General features: G+C 37.1%; 4 protein-coding genes and 1 long non-coding RNA gene across 5 annotated transcripts; 2 read left to right on the forward strand and 3 right to left on the reverse strand.

Annotated features, from left to right (window-relative positions):
- The first annotated feature begins 1,964 nt into the window (after nt 1-1,964).
- Nucleotides 1,965-7,921, forward strand: LOC116007431. The gene is made up of 3 exons (XR_004095251.1): nt 1,965-2,076; nt 2,176-2,286; nt 7,422-7,921. It is a non-coding gene; the product is annotated as an uncharacterized LOC116007431 (long non-coding RNA).
- LOC116007430 (glucomannan 4-beta-mannosyltransferase 1-like) lies at nt 2,639-5,489 on the reverse strand. The gene is made up of 9 exons (XM_031248102.1): nt 5,020-5,489; nt 4,578-4,676; nt 4,239-4,491; nt 4,044-4,154; nt 3,836-3,972; nt 3,632-3,745; nt 3,352-3,551; nt 3,058-3,252; nt 2,639-2,925 (listed from the first exon to the last, which is right to left on the reverse strand). The coding sequence occupies exons 1-9, from the start codon at nt 5,335-5,337 to the stop codon at nt 2,766-2,768; spliced, it is 1,587 nt and encodes a 528-aa protein (XP_031103962.1). The 5' UTR covers nt 5,338-5,489; the 3' UTR covers nt 2,639-2,765.
- Nucleotides 7,922-10,731: 2,810 nt separating the features above from the next.
- Nucleotides 10,732-11,223, reverse strand: LOC116006735 (extensin-like). The gene has a single exon (XM_031247225.1). The coding sequence runs from the start codon at nt 11,221-11,223 to the stop codon at nt 10,732-10,734; it is 492 nt and encodes a 163-aa protein (XP_031103085.1).
- A 1,464-nt stretch (nt 11,224-12,687) lies between these two features.
- LOC116007469 (zinc finger protein 593) lies at nt 12,688-14,553 on the forward strand. The gene is made up of 3 exons (XM_031248144.1): nt 12,688-12,954; nt 13,116-13,178; nt 14,146-14,553. Exons 1-3 carry the CDS (start codon nt 12,755-12,757, stop codon nt 14,249-14,251), a joined length of 369 nt encoding a protein of 122 aa, XP_031104004.1. The 5' UTR covers nt 12,688-12,754; the 3' UTR covers nt 14,252-14,553.
- Nucleotides 14,554-15,587: 1,034 nt separating this feature from the next.
- On the reverse strand, nt 15,588-21,538 carry LOC116007468 (ABC transporter B family member 1). Its single transcript, XM_031248143.1, has 10 exons — nt 20,961-21,538; nt 20,813-20,867; nt 20,558-20,733; nt 20,257-20,457; nt 19,900-20,159; nt 19,481-19,797; nt 19,124-19,347; nt 18,052-18,425; nt 17,259-17,973; nt 15,588-17,087 (listed from the first exon to the last, which is right to left on the reverse strand). Exons 1-10 carry the CDS (start codon nt 21,423-21,425, stop codon nt 15,813-15,815), a joined length of 4,062 nt encoding a protein of 1,353 aa, XP_031104003.1. The 5' UTR covers nt 21,426-21,538; the 3' UTR covers nt 15,588-15,812.
- Between the last annotated feature and the right edge of the window lie 2,544 nt (nt 21,539-24,082).

Genomic DNA, 24,082 nt, shown 5'->3' on the forward strand with positions numbered 1-24,082 from the left:
TGCCAGCCTAGCTAGCTAACTCCTAAGTCTTGGTCAATATTATTTCTCCAATGCTATCCTCTACGGGGTAAAAAAGCTAAGGAAAGATGGTTGCAAGTTCGGGCACGGGCCGGTGGTCCATTCCATACGTTTGACTTCTGCGTCATTTCTGGTAGGTACCCAACATGGAAAATTAAGGTCAGGAAGACAGGAAGGACTAAGGACAGGAGAGAAGAAGTTTCTAGTCATTCAATGATGTTTTGGGCAAGAAAAATATGTAACGGATCCAAGAAACTTTGTAATATTCCAAGATTGACTTTTTGAGATTATATGCTGTATGTCATATCCAAAAGGAAAAATCAGTGAGGGTTTGATTTTCTGAACATGAAAAGAAAAGTTCATACTTGAAATTGGTAATTATAAGATCATTTCACCTTATCCAATCTTAATTGAAAAATGACTCTTTTATTGCTTTCGTGATTGTGACATCTTCATTCACTCATCTGTTATTTCAATCGATTATCAATACGAGAATTTCCGTCGTCTACATAGGTCGATGCCGATATATGTTTATGTTTTCTTTATTTTTCCTTTCAATTGAATAATTTGTTAGGTGTATTGCATCTTTAGTGTCTACGAACTTGTGTTCCAACACAACTAAATCTGACAACAAAGCAGACTATTACTTGTAGCACTAGATATGTATAAAAGGTCATTCTCGAACATTACATTATATAGAGCACATTGTAGCATAAAAAGTCTCATCATCGTGATTTCTGATCTAAGCAATTTTTTGAAATGGATATATTTTTTAATTTTCTATTACAACACATTTATAAAAGGTCAATCTATTATCTAAGTACGTATGTAATGAACACGCACCTCAATTTTATAGATGTGTAATGTGCATACATAACACTCATGTAGTTGACTTATTAGCTTTGTCCTAAATAATTGTTTGCCACCCTAACCTTCAAACTGACCAACAAGTCATTCACCCTATACTATCAATTCGATCACCTTTTAAGTGTTTTTCATTAGATCAGAGAATTTTATTGTTTGGCATACTCCCATTGTAGAATTTTGACTCAATTAAATATACATTAATTTATTATAGATAGCTAAGTAATGAATTATACTATGTATTATATGTACACACATACATTATATACAAATGGCACATGAGCTATATTATCAAAGATAACGAATGGAGCTAAAAGCAACCCCAAATTAAATTGGTTAAGCCGTAAACTTGATAATCATAAGGTTACAAACTTAACTCTTATGACTTATCTTATTGATGGATTCAATGTTGATTAAGTTAAATAATCACATCGTAACTAATTATATTTTTCAATGTATGATTATTGTTTACAAGTCATTGTTGAGTTTTACATGTCAAATTTGATTAATAAAATAGTAAATGCATATCAAGCTATAAGTTGCATTATGTATTATTATTAGTATTATGGAAATGAATTAATTATGTATTATATCATGACTTGTTGTAGTTATTATAAGAATTATAACAATTAATTATTAATCTCATTTTTTAATTAAAAAAGAGCATGAGCGATTTCGATGGTCAAGCATGATTAAAATACATATGATCTCTCAAAAGAATTCAACCCATGCCATATCAAATTGCCAATGCATAGATATCACTTGCCCACCATGCATCATCGATCACCACTTGATGTTAATTGTCTACACTCTACACTACGTTATTTTTCAATGTACCCCCGCTAAATAGCACGCAAATGGGAAATAAAAAACGACAATTTTAAATAATATTAAAAATAAAACGTGGAGAAAAAAAAATATATAAATATAAATGTGAAACCGATCTAAAATCGCAACATGATTTATTGATTTTACTGGTTTTGGGCCTTTCCATATCCAAAAGAGAAAACCAGTCCAGAGGCCCTCGATTTTTTGAACTCAAAAATAGAAGTCTAGAATCCAAACAAGTATGGCCCATTTCATCTTACCCAAACGCTGTAACTTAATTCAATCTTCTCCCCAGAAGATGATTCCTCTACTGCTTCCTGGCTCTGGCTTCAGAAATCTGTATGAAAATCTGTGTAGTCTACACAGGTTGGTGCCCATATCTCTATTTTCATTTGCTTTCCCTTCAATTGAATGATCTTTTGGTGTATGTTAATTTATTTACTTTTAATGTTTCGCAAATTCTAGAAATCATGAAGTCATTGATGCTGCCTCTTCAATTTTCGCTTCATCATTCACTCATCCCCTGCTAGATCTCAAAATCCGCTATTTGTATAAAAATCTTCGCAGGCTACACAGGTTGGTGCCTATGTCTCTTTTTTCAGCTACTTTTCCTTTCAATTGAATGATCTTTTTGGGTGTTTGTTAATTTATTTAGTTCTAATGTTTCGCAAATGCTGGGAATCATGGATTCATTGACACTTCCTTTAATTTTCACCTCTTTGATGAATCATGGTGCTTTGAAGTTTAATTCAGCTGTTTATTTGTCCATGTAAAGATTTGAAATTTACTAAACCACAATCACTCAAACCAATTTTATTTCATTTGATATAAAATGGGTACAAACATAACAAACACAACACTACATTACTTGTTTCCTCCATGTCACACATTCACTTTCATGATTACAGAAAAATTATTACTATTACTTGCAAACAGATGAAGTTCACCAACACAACTCTAGGTAGGGACTTTCCTCCATGTCACACATTCACTTTCATGATTACAGAAAAATTATTACTATTACTTGCAAACGGATGAAGTTCACCAACACAACTCTAGGTAGGGACTTGTGTTCCAACGAAGCTAAATCCAACTGCAAAGAAGGCCAATGCTTGTAGCACTAGGTATATATAAAACAGGTCGTGCCCGAACATGATATCATATAAAGCACATTGTAGCATAAAAACCCCCATCATAATCTCCAGCATATGGATCCTGTTTGTAAGATTACAATTTAGTGATTATTTCAAGAAAGTTTTCCAAAAGCAATAAATGATTTCTTAGTAGTCATTTGGAATAGATATATTATCTAGTAGAAATTTACACATTTAGAGTTAAATATGTTACCGATCTCTAAGCCTGCATGTTCTTCTTCTTGGTGCTCTCACAGTTTGTCTTTGCTTAGCTGCATTTCCCAACTTTTCTGTTACAACCCATTCATTGGCTCGATTTGCTTCCAACAATCCGATTATTGCAGCCTTAGTCCGATGTAGAGACATGACATTTTCGAATAATATCCAAACCACAAGAAGATGGAAAGACCTTTTGCAAGCATAGAGAATATTTAGACATTGTTCAATAATTCAATAAAAGTTATTGAAATCAACTCTTAGATTTTTTCTCTTTAGTGGAGTTGCATACCTCTTTGTGCAAGCTGCATTTAGAATTGTTATAGTTGCAGGAAGATATATAGCTATAGGTTTTGTAAGATGTAATTCAGGGATTACAATAGCGAATGGGATCACAACACAGTAGAAGAAAAAGGTCACCCAGTGTGCTATAATCTTCCTCACGAAGAAAAAAGCATAGATCAAGTGAAATTTCTTGTATAGGGATACACGCTGCATTAGACATGAGATATCCTGTGTGAGTTTTTTTGAATTATTATTGATACAAAGAAATCATTATTGAATTTAATTACCTCACTCTTGATGATTTCTTTGAACATCTTCCTGAAGAGGTTAGCTGGGCCAGTAGACCAACGATGCTGTTGAAACCTATAAGCCTTGAAGGTGCTTGGGAGTTCATTTTTTACCTAAATGAACTATTTTAGTTGCCTGATATATAGAGACATGATCTTCTAACTTTTACTATAAATAAATCTGTAAATACTTAAGAGACTTACTTCCAAGTCACCAATATAAAGAAATTTCCATCCTCTTAGGCTAGCTCTGACCGCAAGGTCCATGTCTTCCACTGTTGTTCGGTCTTTCCATCCACCGGCATCATGTAGTGCTTGGAGCCTCCAAACACCAGCAGTCCCTAGAACAATATTTGAAATTGTTAATTACATTTATTAAATATGCTAGAGTGATACTTGATTCAATGTTTACCGTTGAACCCAAAAAATGAGCAAGTTGATGAGCCAACTTCTTGCTCAACACTAAAGTGGTAGCCTAGTGACATCTCTTGAAGTCGGGTCATTATACATTCATCTGCATTCACTGTTGAAGTTTCACTCAAGTTAATCACATGAATTGGAGCTCAAGAGTGATAAAGGATGAAGTTAATGCTAACATTGGCCTTACCAAATTTCCATCTTGCTTGCACTAATGCCAATTCTGGATTTTCTAGAAGATAAGGGATGGTCCTCCAAAGAAAATCATGATCAGGCTGAAAGTCAGCATCAAAGATGGCTACAAATTCACAATCATCAACATATTGCTTTTTTAGACCTTCACGTAAAGCACCAGCCTTGTAACCATTCCTGTTGTTCCTTGTCTCATACTTCACATTAACCCCTCTCCGCAACCACATCTTACATTCATCCTCCACTAGTTTCTGCATACAAATTCTCAAAGAATTATTGTAAATTCATAAGATTACGATAGATCTTTGTTTTAGTTAATATTTTTTTGAGAGCATACCCTTAGATTATCATTGGTGGAGTCATCAAGGACTTGCACGATAAGCCGATCTGATGGCCATGTAAACCCGCATACAGCTCCGATAGAGAGCTTGTAAACCTGGTGAAAAAAATAGGAGAAAATAATAAGTATGGTCTATCTTTTTCATTATGGTAAATATTTGTAAACCTGGTGAAAAAAATAGGAGAAAATAATAAAAGTATGGATTGTGGTTTCTTGCCTAATTGCTCAAGAAACCCTTGAGGTAACTTTTTTTAAGCTGGGGTGGCTGATAGTGGTTTTCATTGTAAGTTTTTACATTTAATTACTAAATTGAGCATCTTAAGGTTGAGGCTCTTATTATAAGCTGGCCACAATGTTTGTATATTTCATTATGCATTCACTTGTTACAAAAGTGTATATGCAACTAATGCAAAGATATTAAAATTGTAATGGGTTATACCTCTTTTTCATTAAACATGGGAACTTGGACCAAGACCTTTGGGTAGTTTTGGTTTTGCTCTAGGTCTTCTTTCAAGGCATCCAACTTATACCTCGTGTACCTTTTCCGGCCAAAGCACTTAACAGCAACTATTACAATTGCCATGTAAATCCTTTCAAGAAAGAGCATAACGGACATCATTATGCAGAAAAACATTGCAATTTTCAGAATTGGCACGAGAATTGGAACTCGTATGCTATCCCATGCATGCTTGAGACTTTCAATTGGTGTGGTATACATTCCATTGCCTGGCTCTGTGAAAACAATTCCTCCTCTCATTTTCACAAGTTTAGCTTACTAAACGAATGAAACTCGGACTAGAGACGAGAGAGAGAAACTAGGGGATGAATTGAAGGCAATGAGCTTAGAGAGAAGGTTTACTAGGTAGCCAAGTTGTGTTGAATAGTTTGGCTATTGTGCTTTAAATAGAGAGATTATGGTGAAGATGTAGTCATGTAGATAAGGACTTCATTTGGGATACGGTGGAAGATGCCGTTTATTGAGAGTTCCATTATAAATAAGGCTCTTCTATGAGAAAGACACGGTCTACATGCAAGGGATGGTGCTGTAACACATCTCTGCTAGCTGGAGTATTGACATTTTTTGCCGAATTCAGTTTGAGGTTCCGTCGGCAAATAGTATAGATATGGTTCATTATTTGGTTCTCTCTCTTCTTTTTATTTTATTTTATTTTTACGGTTTATGGTGTCAACATAATTCTTTTCACTCAAATTCTTCTATACGCTTCTAAACATCTTACCTCATTGCTCTCTTTGCTACCGTGAATTTAGCAACATTTCTCTCCCCTTTTTCGTTAAAAAGTTGTTACTTGTATCACCAGTGTACTAAAATTTTACTCTCTGTATCTTGACGACTTTCAAAATACTTAGTTGAGGAAAACGTGAAGGATTTTTCTACTGAATGCGGTTGCCAAACTTTTGTTTGATTCGATTTTTGGAAAATGAGTCACGCATTCATCACCGTTTTAATTATAGAAATACGTGTTGTGAAATCCTTTGTGAATCGTTGGATTATTTTGTGGGCATCTGTATTCAATGTAAATAACAAACCTTAAATAGCCCATCTAAATTGTCGATTTCAGGCTTCTTGAACTGAATTTTTATCGATCGATATCATGATTATTTCCTTTGTAAGTTGGTTTGCTTAAACATATTAACCATTTTCTAAAGGATGAATTTATAAGGTGCTCAACTGCTCACTGCCCTATGCATAATATTGTCTACCTAGTTATAAGAATTTTTGATTTTTTTTGCAAGTATATTTTGTTGAGGGCATATGTTATGTTGGATGAATATTCAGTCTTTAATGGCTTTCATCATTTTCCTATGTGGAAACGGTTGTTATGCTACTCTAGACTCTAATAAAGCAATTATTTGTTAACAAATTCATTTTCTAAGCATATGATTCTTGTGTGGATTGTGTTGCCAATACTGTTAATTTATAAATGTATGGCTGATGGCTATTTGTTAATTACTTTATTTAAGAATTATTGGTTTTTGAAATTACATATTGCTTGTCCCTGATGAATTAAATGCTTGATTTTGCATTCTGTTTTTGCCATAATGGCCTATTTTGGTAAGTTCATTTATGAAAAGTTTGTATGGATGCTTTTTCATAGTTGTGATGACCTGTGAGTCTGTAAGTGATGAACTTTGCATTTCAAGTTGAAACAACCCGATTTATACATAATATTGTTACGCAACTCTTATGAGCTGTAGAATGACTGCCTTTAAAGTTCCTAGATGTCATACCATTTTACAGTGGTTAGCATAACTGATGCCTCTTTGAAACCCATTTGTCAATGCATTTTTAAAGGATATATATGTTTCAACAATTCAACTTGACATGCTTCCATTGCATAAGTTAATTATATCTCTTGTTACCTTAATTAGGAGGATTAATGGTTTGCTTGTTAAAGTATAGACTTATTATTTCTTTCTTTTCTTTACACTCAGCCTTGGGTAGTGTAGAAATTTAGGGATTGATAGGCCTAGCTTGTAACGAATAGCTACCATTCACTATTGAGATGGAAACTAATATGTATAAACCAAAGAAATGAAGAATAGTGATTATATTAAGAATATTATAATGCAAACACTGTAGTAGAAATAAACATGCTTATATTGGAATATTATGGGCACATAAATGAATATCGTATAGGCTTAATATTTTTAGCTTTTGGCTCAGCTAAACTAAATTGTAGCCCATATGTATTTCAATATGATAAGTGTCCTAAACTCGTATTTTTTCCTTACACTTTTTAGTGGTTTTGCTTGTTACTCATTATCCTACTATCCTATTGATCTAATTTTATCACTTATTTAATTATTATTTGTGTTTAGGTGACTTGACAAGAAAATGATATTTTGAGCCAAATGCTGAGCTATTTGATCAAGTTTTGAAGCCATCATAGCGCAGGGATATTTTTGTGAGGTAAAATGAAGCAAAGGAGATTGATACAACACTCCTTTATGTGCTAAATATTGGTGCTTTACTGGTCTTGATGATATATGCAATTCAATGCAAAGCAAAAGAAAGCAAGGTTGCATTTCTCACCCAAATTGACATCTTCTTAGTATTTGAATCATTACTTAATGTAGGAAGATCAAATTGGAGTGATTCCAGATCTACAATTTCTGTGAAGACTATAAAGGCTAATTCAGATATTTCATGGGTGAAAAATAGTTTAGAAGACAAAATAGCTGCATGAAACAGAGGGTTGTATTCTGCCTAGTAGGCACGGCTCTGTGCATTCTGTGCCTGTTAATTCCTGGCCATGGGCTTGCCTCAATTTAATCACTTTTTTTTAACCTAATTTTGAGAGGAACTCTTCACCCTTTTACTCTTTCAGTTTCCTTTTATTTCCTACTTACTTTTAGCACTGTTGAAATTGAGGGATTGAAAGACCTGGCGGGTGGAGGATAACAACCACCCGCCTAACTCCGCCAGTTAGGCGGAAGCGAAGTATTAGAGAAACCAGAGAATAATAGAATGTATTAGTATATTATAATGAAAGAGTACGATGGGGTTGTTCTCTATGCCTNCCTTCCTTGGGAATGAAGACGAATGCACCAAGAATGGAGTTGGACACAATCCTTGGGAATAAAGGTGAACACACCAAGGACGGAGCTGAACATGATCTTGGGAATGAACACACCGAGGATGGAGTTGAACACGAACCTCGGGAATGGAGATGAACACACCAGGGATAGATTAGGACATGCTAACAAAGCCTTCATTGAACTTCATTGAGAGCGGTAGAGGTGAAAAGGGAGCAAAGAATAGCAAAGGATGCAGAACTGCACCATCAGAATCATATCTTCCATCATATGGATCATCTATACCCTCAATTGATGCTTGTGTGTACACTCGTAAAGATGATACAAATGTCTGCCATAGTGGCCCTAGAATAACCATAAACTGACTTTCCATAAGCCCAGGGGAATTTTGGACAGACTGATTCAAGCACTTTAAAACCTCCATTCTGATGCTCCAATCCTCAGGATCTTCAGATGGCACGGGCTGTTCTAGAATGGAAGAGAACTGATTGATCCAGGGTTGAAGCATGGGTAACATCAAAGGGTCTTTCGGGAGGCTTTAAATCGAAGGTACCCTTCATAGTCATTTGGGGCAAACCTACTGTGAGCCTGAGCCTCTGAACCAGCGGTCTGCACCATATTCACAGAGCAAATATGCAACATAATATGCAAAACAGATCTGAAACAGTACAAATCACACACTGATCTGAAACAGATCTTCAGGTCGCTGGAAAATTGCGGCGGCGACCGGCGGACGGCAGCGGCGGCGGTGACCGGCGGCAGTGGCGGAAGCGAGCGACACTAGGAGATGCGTCTCCTCAAGCCAAGTCCAATGGTGGCAACGGCAGCTCGATCGAAGACCGGAGGAAGAAGTTATGGCCGGAAAACTCTCGAACTTCCCGACGGCGGCGGCGGCGCGTGAGGGCGCGTGCGGCGGCGGACGGCGACCGGGTTTGCGGCGGAAAACTCGCGACGACGTTCCCGAGGGCTTGTGGTGTTAGATCGGAGAAAGAACCACTAGATCGACGGTGAACGTGAAACAGTCGCGGTGGCGCGGCGATAATTCCCGGCGAGGCTCCGACTGCGACGACGGCGAAATGGCTTAGGTCCTAGGGTTTAGGCTCTGATACCATGTTGAAATTGAGGGATTGAAAGACCTAGCGGGTGGAGGATAACAACCACCCGCCAGTTAGGCGGAAGCAAAGTATTAGAGAAACCAGAGAATAATAGAATGTATTAGTATATTATAATGAAAGAGTACGATGGGGTTGTTCTCTATGCCTCTATATATACTAAACTACCTACCAAATCTACCATAATAGGAATAGGAAACTAAGTCCCGCCCACTAGGAGTTTCCTAATATTCAATAAAGGTTACTTAATATTCAACAAGCACTAGTTTAACTTCTGTTAGTGTAGATTTCTTATTCCTCTTTAGTTGTAAGCCAAAGAACATTGCAATCTTTGCAATTAAGCATCAATAGATAAGTTGTCTTATATAACCTTTATCATTTTTTTTTTCCATTAATGGTTCTATCTACCTCACTTATATTGTGTATTATATTGTGTATTTATTGTGCTAGGAGTAGCTAAATGTCTAGGGCTCGTATTTGGTTTGGCTTCTAACTAGTAATGTCTATTTGACTTGTATTGCATAAAGGGAATGATTTGGGTGTTATAGGGTTGGTTGTGTGACTTGGGTATAAGTTAAAATTGTATATAGTCGTTGGAGCAGAGTATTGTTACTAGCCACACATTCTTACACTTTGGATGTTAAGGATAACATATGGTTTCTTGCCCACGAGCGTAGGTGTAAATAGTCACGAGAGTAATATTTGGTTGCAATAGCATCTTAGCTTGAATCAATATTCTTTTCATGTTTATATGTATTTGCCATGTGTGTTTGTCTTATGGATCGCCCTTGTACTAGTGTCAATTGCATATTATGTGTCATAACTCTAATATGGTTTTGTATATAGTGTAAAGAATGATGATTATATTGTGGGTGTGGACTTGAATTGAATAGAATATAATAGTGTGGCATGGACAGAAAAGTAGCGCGTGAGGCCACCATGCAATGGACGCAGTCTTCCATAGACAATGCAAGAAAAGCAATTAAATAGGTAGGGCCAATAATAAATCAAGCTCTGAACTTCAATTCCATCGCAAGTTGCAATCCTTATTTGCGATGCCATGTTAATGAAGTTGGTTCACTATATATGCATGAAAATCTTGTTTCAACTAAAAATCTTGTATTATAATGACTTGTAAGAGGATGAATAGGTGTTTGTAAAATGTAAAGCGTGTTTGTTCACTATATTTGGATGGAGAAAAGAGCATTTTGTAGGGTTTAACGTATTTGTAAGTGAGAATTAGAATTTTAATTAATTAATACATGTGAAAATAAGTGTAAGTTTTTCAATATAAAATAATAAAATTCTATCAGAAAATGAGTGTCACCTTAGTGACTAATTAAGAGGTATTATTACAACACGGTTGATATTAATTATGAAGGAAAATTACAGTTGGGTGTAATTTGTTTGGAAATTTGGTGATGTAAGAGCTAGGCTAAAGGAGCATATGTGAAGTGTAGTTTTTGATTCATTGTATGATGTCACTTTGTATGAAGATAGTGTTCTACTTCATCAGCAAGTACTTCAGAAGCAGCTCCAAGCCCAATAGCTGTGGCTATTCCCACGATATTACTAACTATTTTGGCGATGGTAGAGGCGTGATGTGGTGGAATAGTGTGAGGTGCTGCAAGTGGCGGAGGATAAAATGCGTGCGGCGGCGAAGGGTATGGATATACCAATACCATACCGGTTCCGGGTTGAAGCAGCGGAGGCTGATGTACGGCGTAGGGTGGTGGAGGATATTGAGGCACCATAGCGGGTTGGGGTTGATGATGATGATACGCTACTTGAGGTGGCGGAGGATACTGATATGGTTGTTGATGAAAGGCTTCGTGTGGCGGCGGATACGGTGGTGGTTGACAGTATCCGTGCGGGGGATAATGCAGAGCAGCTGCTGCAGGAGGCTGCGGCGGCGGCGGAGGATAGCTATACGAGGCCGCCGGATGATAATGCGGCTTTGGCATGGTTTCCATTTTTGAGCTGAGCTGGCTAGCGATACTGAGGGAAGACCTTGTGGCCTGGGCTGGATGGGTTAACTTTAATTTTACCAAGAGACTGCCTGCCTGCCTTTTGTATTTATACCATAATATAATAAAGAAAGAAATGATAGATAGTAGTATAGGCGTGGAATGATTCAACTTTCAAGGCTAAAGAAGTCACCATCCCATTTACTCTGCGGGCTGTCACTATTCACTTGACAAAAAATAACGCGTGTATCGTAGGTGCAGCCACCCCTCCCGTCTTCCATGCACATTCCCATCGGATCCACTTCACACCCTCCCCTCCAAGGACTATATTTTGGACTTCGTCTCAAGATAAAATAAATTTTAAATTATCTAAGTAATTTGATAAAATAAATTTTAAATTATCTAAGTAATTTCAGATTCCCGTCACATGTACACTTTTATGAACAACATTTTTTTCTCACTACTAATTTTAAAGCTTGTAACAATGACTAATAGTTATTGATTGATCATTAGTCGCTAATATATTTATAAACATAAGTTACAAAATTGTAACTAAAAACACTATGCTAATTGCTATATATATATAATTTTTATTAGTCACCATGTATAGTGAATTTGTTCACTAACAAGTTTTTAGTTTTTGTATCTTATAAGAAATAGCACGAGATTAGCACATGCAAATTAACAAGTAATGTGTTATCATTTAAAAAATTAGAATTCAATTAGTTAAATTAGATAAATTAAAGTACATACATCATGAATTTGTGATATAATTAAATTGTCATTTTTTTAACAAATTCCATGTACAAACAACTTGGGCATAGCTCCTAGCTTTAGGAAACCAAGAACATCGTATGTTAGGCTCCATCGATCAACAATCTCATGATATGACATTATGAGTAGTACTTTAATTTGATCCAGTCAACACGGTAATATAATGAAGGTGCATGCACCCTACTTTACTACTGCAAAGACTAGGTCTTCAACTTTGACACCTCAGCTCCCCAGTCGCCATTGCTCCCATGCATTAATGAAAATATAAAAAAAAAAAAAGAAAAAAAGGTGAAGGTAAATTTGTAAATTTGCACACATGACATTTGTTCAAAAAGTTCATTGCACTTAGTTGGTAGAGATTCGAGTTCTTAACTAATAAGTTTAAGGTTTGAGTCCTTAATATATGAATAGTTAAATATATTTTAAAATAAAATAATTAATTAATAAGAAACGAGATGGCGGACTGGCCCGTTTACCACACCAAACCGTACTTAGTCGGGTTGTGTGAAAAATCATAACCTGAATTCAAAACGAGCCGGGTCAAGCCCGGTCCATTCTCTTACCTCAGCCCGTATAAGTGCCCATTTTGACAGTGCGAAGTATTGGGCCCTTCAGATTTTAAAGCCCAATAAATTCCAATTACAAGGTCCAAAACCAAACTCAAAAACTCACTACGGTGTCGTATTACTGTTTCCTTTTCATTCATGATTCATCATCACATACCCGAAACCCTAGCTGCAAAATTCGCAGAGGAAGATCAAAGATGGGAGGGAAGTGTCCCCATAGAAGCGTGAAGAAGCGCCGATACTCTCACAAAACTGCTCGCCGCACTAAATTCCTCCTCAAAGGAGATGACGCAGTTTACCAGGAGCTTAACAAGCCGGACGCGGACGCCCAGACCAAAAACATGCCCGTAGATGAAGACCTCCCAGGCATGGGCCAGTACTACTGTCTTCACTGCGAGTAAGAAAGATTTTAACTTTTGTTTCAGCTCAACATTATATTCTGTTTTTCCCCAGTTGTTCGTGGTATAACTTTTGTCTAATTGTGTAAATTTACAGCTGTTTTTTTTAAAAAAAAATTGTTAATTTATGGCCTTTTTATTGTGGCTGATTTTGTTGCAGTCGATATTTTGCGAATGTTACGGTGAGGGATGAGCATTTCAAGACAAAAAAACACAGGAGGCGGTATGATTATATTGAATTTTTTTTCTACCTTACTTTTATTTAAAAGAATATAGATTGATCATTTTCACGAATTTATTGTGATTCTATTTTTGCTCTATTTGATTGCTGATTCTTTATGTAAAAACTAAAGAGCTACTTTGCGGAATCAAGTTCATGTTCATGTGGTGCTTGGATGTTATTCTAGATCATGCTTCTTGGGTTTAAGTCAGCTTGAGCATGAATATTATTACTACTTGTCTTAAGGTGTTCTCCTTTGCAATAAGAATGTAACTTGGTTAGCTAAGAATGAAAACAAATCCTCTATTCACCATATCTACAATGGATTGAATGAGCTCACTTTACATTTGGGGGCTTGTCTCTAAATGTGATGAAAGATATACCTTTTGCTTTTGGTTGTGCATTGGAGCCAGTAATGCTTACTTGAAATTGTGGACCTAGTGGTGAGATTAGTGTAGTTGCCTAGTTTGAATCAGAAAGCTTTGACCTTATAGCTGTCCAAAACAGATGTTGGCCAGATAATGTGTTATGGAGGACTCAGCAATTCAGCATTCTTTTGATCTCTAAATGACAGACATTTTACAAAATGTCTAGACTTCCTTATGAATTTCATGTTTTCCTTCTCCGATAAAAAGATGTCCTGACTAAAGTAGTAATGGCTATTATATTCTATATATCGAACTTCATTAGCAAGAGCCAGAGGCATTACTCTAATTTTCTCAGACCAGTTTTAACTGATTTTCAAGGCTTCTATCCTGCTATATGGTTACAACATGAGTTCTAGATAGCATGGGCAAATCCATGACTTCAATTCTTTAAAGCTTCTAGAATGATTGATTTATAATTTGTAGGCTAGAGATTGTATTCATTTTCTATTTCTGTGCACTTCTTTATTGAAATGAAAGCTGCAGAGCACTTGTTAATGCCAATAAAGTGAGGTCTTGATGCATTATGAATTTTCATCATGCAGTGTGAAGCTGATGATGGGGCCTGCACCACACACACAACTCGATGCTGAATTAGCTGCTGGAATGGGCATGCCAGATAATGGCCCGAAGCTCATGTTAATGGGTTGAGCTTTGCCTTTTTGTTTGTCCGTTGTGCGCTCAGGGCTGTAACAATGGAGACTTCCTTTTAAGAATCTTTCAATATATTTATGTTTTTATTACAGTATAAAACTAGTTAATCAACATTCTCATTGTCAATATAGGCATATAGCTAGCCTCAAATCAAGTTACCATTGTGTTGTCTCTTTTTGTTTACCTTAGTTCATTTGTATCGAGAACAAAAATGTATGAATTACGAGGAACCATGCCATATGTATTGATCGGAAATTCTTCATTACCATAACAATTTGTTAAACATGAGTCATAGGAAACCACTTGGTCTTGTGCTTGTACTATTGAATTAAAGCTTATCTCTATGAACAAGATAATGATCTGATCTTATGATTACTTTGGTACTGTCTAGCTGCTACAGATCCTGAAACACTGAAGTAATGAATATAGAAGTTGTCTCCAAGTCTATGGCCTCTTCTAATAAGTTGTACCTTATAACTTGTCTTGAAGTGAATGTCCCATTGTGTGCTCTAAATTTTAAACAGGGGTAGTCACCAAAAAAGCCATTCAAAAATGCCCCATTTTTTAGCCATTGGTGCCCACTGGAATCCTACTTGCAACAATTCTGCTATCATTATATATAATGCTTACTTTAAAGTGAGGTCCATGCATCTACAGCAGAAGATTTATTTAAATTTTTGTTGGAGTCATGTCCCTATCAAAGCAAGACAGTATAGCATCATCATGTTGAAGCAAGCATGATTTCCTTGTAATTTTCTCAGAATTCCTCCTCCCTTGTCAGTCATGCACTTCAGCTCCCACCAAAAGCAAGCCTCCATGATAACCAAGCTAGGTCGTCTGCCATGTTACAATCATGAATCATAGCCCCTTCTCTTTTGTCTTGTTCCATGCACCGGGTTCCCCCTTTTGCATGTCAACCACCACGTGAACTCAACTTCAATAATGCTGTTTCCTCACACTTTGCAATCACCATTGTCATCCATCTTCACACACAAAGATGCTCACACAGGCCCCGCATGACTTGCTTGGTTAATTGATTCGGCTTCAAATTCCACTAGAACCTAGGGGGTCATTATTGTACAGATAGGGGTGAGAATTTGGTGACCAATCAGGCTTCGAATTCTACTGGAATCTGAGGGTCATTGGGAGACCTTGACACCCTTTATGCGTAGAGTGTATAGACATGGCTGAGAACCTAGAGACTGAGATGGCGATTTACCTCCTCACACACAGTCAACATCATGAGCCCAAATAATCCCAACATCTTATCTTGTTGGAATCCAATACTTTGGATCAATCTGGTTGAATAGCTCATACATATGATTCTTGATCATTAAGATTGTCAATGGGGGCATTATGATTGAATCAAGTGAGGATATTAATGGAGCTGAAGTGAAAAACATAAATTAGATTAATGCACATAATATACTATGCTATACCATAACAAAACAGTTAAGGAAAGAGTGGCATCCAAAAATAATAGTAGCAGGCTTGCTTGCAGTATACTCCTTACTACTTGGATTTTTCCTCCTGCCCCTAATCAATGTCCTCTTCTCTCTCAATCTTGATCTTCCCTGGGGCGTCCAGATGTCGAGCTTGTTGCCATGTTCACTGCTTCCCCGTGTGTGAACCGTTGTAACTGTATCATGCGAGCGTAGATGCCATCAGGGTAGTGCTTCAGCAGATGAGAGTGCGAGCCTTGTTCTGCTACTTTTCCGTCGTCTATCACTGCAATGACCTGAGCATTTCTGATTGTGGATAGCCTGTGTGCAACCACGATTGTCGTCTTTCCAGCACAGGCGCGCTCCAGTGCTTCTTGCACACACCTTTCAGACTCAGCGTCAAGGGCGCTTGTGGCTTCGTCCAGCAGCATTAGCTCTGCTTTCCTCAGGAAGGCTCGGGCAATTGCAATTCTCTGCTTCTGTCCTCCAGAGAGCTGAACTCCTCTTTCGCCTACGAAGGTTTTGTAGCCATCGGGCAATGCTGAAACGAACTTGTGAGCATTTGCCAACGTTGCTGCTTCGATTATCTCTGCCTCACTTGCTGATTCATGTCCATAAGCAATGTTTTCATATATGGTTGTAGCAAACAGGCAAGGCTCCTGTGGCACCACAGCAATGTGGCGTCTAAGTGACTTGAGATTGTATTTTCGGATATCTTTGCCATCAATCATAACGCGTCCAGATGATGGCTCATAGAACCGCTCTGTAAGTGCAATCACCGAGCTCTTCCCACATCCACTAGGGCCAACAAGTGCAAGAGTTTTACCAGCTCGGGCGCGAAGATTCAAATCCTTGAAAATTGGCACATCAGGCCTGGAAGGATAGGAGAAGTCTACATGCTTGAACTCAACTTCACCGCGAATTTTGTCAGGTACAGGGGTGGCATCTGGATCATCAGGCTCGATTTCAGTCTTGCGGTCAAGGAGTTCGAAAACTGACCTCATTGCACGACCGCCCTTAATAAAGTCAGGCGCTAAGGTTAGTGTTTCAGCTGCCCCATTAGCAGACACCATGAGGACCATGAAGACACGGATTGTCTTCGAGAAGTCGGAGATTCCATGCTTCACAAGCCAAGAAGCGTACCAAAGACCAAGAGCATAGGAAGCATAAAGTAAGAATTGGGCTATTCCATATCCACTTCCCGCAATCTGTCCCTTCCAGAAGCAGCGCCTAAGCGGAGTTTGGAGGTTGGAACTGAAAAGGCTAACGATTTTTGTTTCTGAATTAAATGCTGCAACCGTTCTTACATTGGCTACAGCTTCACCAGCAAGCTGTGTGCCTTTGGCATGAGCAGCTTCAAGATCTCCCGAGAACCCTTGCAAGAACATTTTCTGTAGAGAATACAATATATAGATAATAATTCGTTATAGATAATAATAATAATAATAATAATAATAATAATAATATCCTAAAAAGAATAGAGTGGGTTCTGAATTGGAATTTGGTTCATGATTTAAGCACAATAATGTGAATATGCATTCATTAAGATCTCCAAAACCAACCTGCAAAACAGTTGCAGCAACAACCACCGGGAAAACAGCAATTAGGACAAGTGATAGACGCCACTGCAATACAAATCCTGCTGTGCATGCAACTAGCATGAGGGCTGAGTTCTGCATAATAACCGAGATTCGATCCCCGATGGCTGACCTGACATTGTTCGCGTCCAAGGCAAGCCTTGCTGCAACTCTAGAACTCTCATTTTCTTCCTGATCGAACCATGCCAATTCATTTTTGAGCACTGCAGCCAACATTTTTTCCCGAACTCTCTTTGTCAAGTTTTCTCCCACAACATCCCAGAAGAAGTGTTGTAATGTGTTGAAAATGAGAGCAGCAGAAGAGACGCCAATTAAGAGATAACAATACTTCGCGATTTCTCTAATCATGTAAGCATGGTCTGGATTGTAATACACGCTAAGAACAGCACTCAGGACATATGCAAAGAATGCACTAAGAGAACCGCAGATGACAGAGCCAATGGAGCCAACTAAAGCATAAGCCCACTCGGGTGAATTCATTTTCGCAAGGCGCCAGAAGGAACTAGCTTGGTCCTTGAACGCAAGCTTTTCATGCCGGTAATTAGGATATGCAGCATCCAAAGACAGGCTAAAGTCAGAGGTAGAGAAGTCAGACAGGCGTCGAGAGTATGGAGATCGCCCATATGAGGAGTTTCTAGCTATTATTGGCGAGCTCACAGAGTTCCTAGCACTAGAAGGCCTGCAAAGAGTTTAAGACCGTTGAACAACAAGGCACTAAATTAAATACAGTTCACTAGGCCTTAACTAACACACATACCTGGCACTGCTCTTTCTTGCATTATTCATAGCGGTTTCGTGAGCTGCTTCCTGCATTTTAATAAGTTTGGCATACACACCATGTTCTCCTTTCGAAATGAGCTCATCATGGGTCCCAATTTCAGATACACTGCCTTGCTGCAGAACGGCCACAAGGTCAGCCTTCCGGATGGTAGAAAGGCGATGGGCAATAACAAGAGTTGTCCTTCCAATCATGAACCTGTCGAGGGCCTCTTGCACTAGCTTCTCCGATTCAGAATCTAATGCACTCGTTGCCTCATCCAACAGCAGGATTGCAGGGTTCTTAAGCATTGCCCTTGCAATAGCTATTCTTTGCTTCTGTCCACCAGATAATTGTAACCCCCGCTCTCCTACCTACATTTTTGAGCTTATAAGTTTACTCATGACTCATGCCTAATCATATTATCTATATTAGGCTTCAGGCTTGATAAACACATTCTGTAACATGTAACTTAAATTTATTTACTGTATAATCTAAATAGACAAATCAGTATTTTATTCTACTTCCAAATCATTCTCAGAAAACTACTAACATATTCTAAGTTATTTGTGGTTTCAATGTCATGTGTCTGTTTGCTGACATTTTCAATGCATTGTTTTATATATTGTTAATGCCAGAGAGTCCCCACGATCTCCTGTGAGCCCCCACACAATCTCAACTTGTTAATTATTTATTTGGTGGTCATTAATCTTGTTATGAATTTGATGAACCCAACATGCCCTTCATTTTCTATTGATAAATATGCTGCACTTCTCCTATGGTAACCATTGAGTCCTTGTTTTCACATGAATAAGTTCCAAGTCATTTATTCCAGCACATGCATTGTTGACTGAAACCATGTTACCCCTTTCTTAAATGCATATACAGAACCCACCCCCCTTGACTTTATAAAAAAAATTAGGTTTGTTTGTTGAACAAACGAGTAATTTAGTCAGAAATGTCAAAACGAAAAGATAGCTATGCAAGGATCCTAATTTTCGAATGGTATGGTGATATGGCACACATATACAATATATTATCACAGTGATATTGGTATCAGACTTAGAGTTACCTGAGTATCAAATCCATCGGGGAGCTTGATAATGAAGGAATGAGCATTTGCAACTCGGGCAGCCTCTTCGACCTCATTAGAACTGGCATCTGGTCGACCCAATAGTATGTTTTCTTTGATCGTGGTGGCAAATAGTGCTGGCTCTTGGCTTACAAGCCCGATTTGTTGCCTCAGCCATCTAAGCTTTAATGTCTTGATATCATGTCCATCGAGCACGACTTGTCCTGCACAAAACTATTTATTAACACACATTTCCATCCAAACTAAACTTTGCTTCAGCTGACTGGCATTCATGATAACATTTGCTCGATATATTGCAACTTATTGAAATATTTATTGATCCATGTAGAGTAATACCTGAGGTGGGATCATAGAACCTCTCAATAAGGGAGACCACAGTGCTTTTCCCAGAACCACTACTTCCAACCAAGGCAATTGTCTTCCCAGCAGGGACAAGGAGGGAAAAGTTGTTGAGAATTTGAATATCGGGCCTCGAAGGGTAGCAGAATTCTACATTCTTGAGCTCTAATTGTCCAGTAACAGAATCTAATTCCAACCCGGTTTCGCTGTTCCTCTCAACACTCGGTTTGTGATCGATTATACGGTATATTCTGGCAGCCGAAACTCTAGCCTTCACAAATGCAGTCATGCTAGGGGCAGATTGCCCCAATGCCCTGATGAAAACCAAAGATAAGGGAAAAACAGAAACACAAAAGAGGAAGAAGAATAAGAAGAAAATGCCAAAATGTTCCAAGAAATGAAGTTTTAGTACTTACAGTCCACCGATCATGACTGCAAACATTGTGGCCAGTGCAAGTCCTCCATTTGTGGTATGATGCCTAACCAAATAGCCTCCATACCACAGTAAAAGGGCATAACAGCAGAAAACAGTGAAATATGTAGCTCCCAGTCCCAGGCCTTTAGAAAGGCCACTCTTGTAACCAAGTTTCTGGGCAACCTTCAATGCAGCAGAATAGGCTTGCAATGCTTTTGTCTCACCAACAAAGGCAAATACTGTTCGGATTTGAACCACTGTCTGCAATTTTGGATTGAAATTAGTAAAACCCAGATTGAGAAAGAAGAAAAAGACACGATTTTTCTTTAAATTATCCCAAAATTGAGGAATCTTTTACCTGTTCCACAATGTTTCCTGCTTTTGAAAGCGCTTCTTGGCTCTTCCCAGAAAGCTTGGCTAATGTCATGGTGTGAATGGCCCCAATCACAGCTATGAGAGGAACCACAGCAAGAGTGACCAAAGCTAACTGCCAAACTGCCGTGAAACCAACCACAAACCCAGACACAAATGTTGCCATGTAGTGAAGGAAGTTTCCCAACTGAAAACAACATTAAAAAGCCCAAACTGCATAAAATTTCTCAAGAAATTAAGAAGAAAAAAAGAAAAAAAGCCCATCTGTGTTCTTCATTCTTCTTCACCTTCTCACTGATGGCATCTTGCACCATCACTGCATCAGTGTTGATTGTAAACACAACATCTGATGTCCGAACCTCAGTATCAAAGAATTGAATATCTTGATTCAGAGCAGCCTCTAAGTACTTGATCCTCATTTTAGCCGATTGCCTCTCCCCAGTCCACATCCAACATGAAATCTCTGCAACCATTCCATCTATTCCAATCAAGAAACCATAGCAAAAAATAACAATAAAGTCATAATCTTGATGAAGTTTTACCTGCCCATGAAGATGCCCATATAGCAGCTCCAACTACAAGAAAATAAAATGCATACTGCAAAAACAAAAAAACAATAATGTCATCAATTCAAGAATCAAAACCTGCAGCAGTAAGAGTGAAACTGGAAGCCCATATATATATATATACCTTCAAAACTTCTTGAGTCATCTTATCAACATCATTAGCATAGGAACCAAAAGAATTAACAAGATCAGCAAAGAATCTAAGGAACAGTGGGAGTGAAGAGCCATGGACAATGGCACCTAAACTCCCAATTCCCATCAGAACATAGTCCAAACCATCTGCAAATCTGAAAAGCTCCCCAAACCCAACCGCAGGGGGAGGGGAACTGGGCTTTTCTCCATCTCCACTAGCGCCGCCTCCTCCTCCTGTGTTCCCTTCAGAACCATCCATATCTCTTTCTTCTCTCTCTTTCCCAGTCTCTGTAGTAGTAGTGAGAGTAGCAGTTAATGGTGTAGGGATAATAGAGGAGGGAGAGTTGTTGGGTTTAAAAGAGGAGGAGTCTTCTGATGACACAACAAGTTCAAGGCCTTGCATTTCAGACCATTTCCACTGCTCAATGGTCTTTATCTCCTCTGAGTCTTGTGACATTTCCTCTCAATTTTTACTCAATTAAAACCAAACCCACTCCTTTTTTTCAACAAACTTCCCTCTTACACTTCCCCCCCTCTCTCTCTCTCTCTATCTTTTATTATTATTTCTTGTTTCTCACTTCAGTTCGTCGTACCACTCCTATTTTACTACCATTACTCCTCGTTCAAACATGGTTAGGAACTTAGGATTGTAAAAACCTGGGCTTTACTTTCTTTTAACTGTTTTTGGGGGTCCTCACCAAGTTGCTTCTTCTGTTAAAAAAAGAAAAAACAGCATAAAATTGACTGATGATGCCATGATGAGAACAGCCTAGACAGAGAGAGAGAGAGAGATAAAGAAGTGACATTGTACACCCCCGACAAGGAATACTGTATGTGCAGTGTAAACTTGAGATTGGACTTTTGACCAAAACCAAATGTGAAAGTTGGCAGCTCAAACTTTAATTAATGATTAATTGCTCAGTAAATTTTATTTTTTTGTAATTAAAAATTCCTTATAGGTTGATATTGAATGAAAAACTATAATATTTTTTTTGAGTAAACAGATAAATTTATAATCATTATTTGAGTGTGTGCATGAGATAGTTACGAAAATCATATTTTACATGCTGGATCACTTTTTTAAGATATTATTTTTTAGGATAGGATTAAGAAAGTAGTTGTTATGTGGGTATTATTAAAGGGTGGTAGTTAATTACATACATCCCATCCTCACCAACACAATTGTAGTTAGTACGGAATACTATTTATTGACTTTTAGAAGTTTGGGTTTTTAATTCTGAAGATTTTGGCTTCTTATGCAAGTTAGAATTTCTGCAAGAAATTTCATGTTCTTGCCATGCCTCTCTGTCTCTTTCAGATCTGTGATTTCTCTTCAAGTAATTCTCATTTTATATTAATTATTTTTACTACAGTTTTTTTTTTCGATTTGTCAAATACTCATTTTATAACTTGAAAGAAAATATTATTTTCAAGAATTCAAATAACTTGGATTTTATAACTTTAAAGATTAATTAGGTAAATATTAGTGAAGTTGAAGGAGTGTTTATAATGAGATCCATCACTATATATATATCATAATCACGTGTAGCAAGTGGTGCTAATGCAGCAAGCTCTAGTTGATGGTTGCGACCAATCAGTCAAGCACAACCGTGCATGACAACCTAGTTTAGCAACATGACAAGCATATGTCATTATACTTTAACTCTCGCGGAGTAAGTCATGCTAACCAATATAATGAATTTCTCAACCAAATCAAGGTGGTAGGTCAATCTTTTAGAATGCTAATTTATTTGGCTCCAATTTACTAAGAATATGGTTAAAATCATTGGACTAGTTAAACTATCACATACCCCTATCAATTTGTAAGGAAATTCATATGATTAAAAAAAAGAGTAAAAGAATTATTTATCTTAAAAGTAACATAAAAAATTCATGCAAATTGATGCATATATACAATGAATAAATGTCTAAAAATAATAAAGATACTCAAATTATTGATTTACTATATAGAAAAACAAATTAAATAATATACTCAATATTATTATTATACTTTTTGTAATACCAATCAATCATAACATATAGGATTGGGATGTAGATCCAATATCCACTACATTTTGTCCACATCCACATCCACATCTTTTAAAGCTTAGTTTGTCAGTTAATCACAAGCATCACATACTAGATTCCACCAAATTAAAACAATATAATCATATTAATGCTCTTGCAAAACCTATAAAGCATGGTCTTGGTTTTAGTACAATGTTCCACTACATTGGCAATCGCTACTAATTTGTCAGATTAATCTCCAAAATATCTGCAGATTCTTATGGAAAACCAAAAAATGACAGAAAATAATAATGATTTATGTGAATAAACAGTACTGTACCTTATAGGATTAGTTAAATGAAGTACACTTTAATGGGTTGTTATCTTTGAGATTTGAGCATAACACAAAAGTTTTTTTTTTTTTTAAACCCCAGGCTTTTGCTTTTTTCTTTTCTTGAAATTTCATTTTCGGATTAGTCTGAGACTATGAGTAAAGCAAAACTGGGGATCTGACTGGGCCTGACAAATTCTTGCAAAAAAATTGCAGGGTTATGTCTGTCAGGTTGTATTTAGAAAATGGCAAGAATGCATATATAGGAAGAAAAAAAGGAAAGGATATTATGGTGATTTAGAATGTTTTTTTTTTTTTTTTTTAAATTGCATTAAAAAAAGCTAAATATAATATTTATGGGGTTTCCTTAAAGTACCCGAAAATTAAAGGAGAAAAAGAAATGAAGGAATTTATGTTTAGTAATTTGATGAAGCAAAGGTTGTGTTGTTTTTTGCAGGCTTTTATGCGTAAGTCCTTCACAACAAAGGTTTCTATTGTTTTCGGATACTCACTCGCATTTGTCGCTGTCTTGTAATGGCTTTACAACATCAAAATTGACTCCACACTTTAGGTCAATTTGTACATACCTAAAGTTTCAATTCTTTATTATTACAACTATTACATACTATAACTCATTTATATATCTCTTTGTATCATAGAAAAGTTTTTTAAAAAAACCCTAATATATAATTTATTTTTTACTATATAATCTCTAATTATGATTCACAAAAATTCTTTTACTTTTGTAATTTTTTATTATATAAGGGGATAAATTT

This window comes from Ipomoea triloba, chromosome 15, assembly GCF_003576645.1.
Source record: "Ipomoea triloba cultivar NCNSP0323 chromosome 15, ASM357664v1".
Classification (NCBI taxonomy): Eukaryota; Viridiplantae; Streptophyta; class Magnoliopsida; order Solanales; family Convolvulaceae; genus Ipomoea; species Ipomoea triloba.

Coding starts and splice junctions, on each gene's coding strand:
- LOC116007468 (XM_031248143.1), bottom strand. CDS start 21,425: ATGTCACAAGACTCAGAGGAGATAAAGACCATTGAGCAGTGGAAATGG. Junction 19,348..19,480: donor GTTCTATGATCCCACCTCAG/GTATTACTCTAC, acceptor AGTTTTGTGCAG/GACAAGTCGTGCTCGATGGA. Junction 18,426..19,123: donor CCGATGGATTTGATACTCAG/GTAACTCTAAGT, acceptor TCAAAAATGTAG/GTAGGAGAGCGGGGGTTACA.
- LOC116007469 (XM_031248144.1), top strand. CDS start 12,755: ATGGGAGGGAAGTGTCCCCATAGAAGCGTGAAGAAGCGCCGATACTCT. Junction 12,955..13,115: donor TACTACTGTCTTCACTGCGA/GTAAGAAAGATT, acceptor ATTTTGTTGCAG/TCGATATTTTGCGAATGTTA. Junction 13,179..14,145: donor ACAAAAAAACACAGGAGGCG/GTATGATTATAT, acceptor TTCATCATGCAG/TGTGAAGCTGATGATGGGGC.
- LOC116007430 (XM_031248102.1), bottom strand. CDS start 5,337: ATGAGAGGAGGAATTGTTTTCACAGAGCCAGGCAATGGAATGTATACC. Junction 4,492..4,577: donor CCACCAATGATAATCTAAGG/GTATGCTCTCAA, acceptor ATTTGTATGCAG/AAACTAGTGGAGGATGAATG. Junction 3,746..3,835: donor TTTATATTGGTGACTTGGAA/GTAAGTCTCTTA, acceptor TAGTTCATTTAG/GTAAAAAATGAACTCCCAAG.
- LOC116006735 (XM_031247225.1), bottom strand. CDS start 11,223: ATGGAAACCATGCCAAAGCCGCATTATCATCCGGCGGCCTCGTATAGC.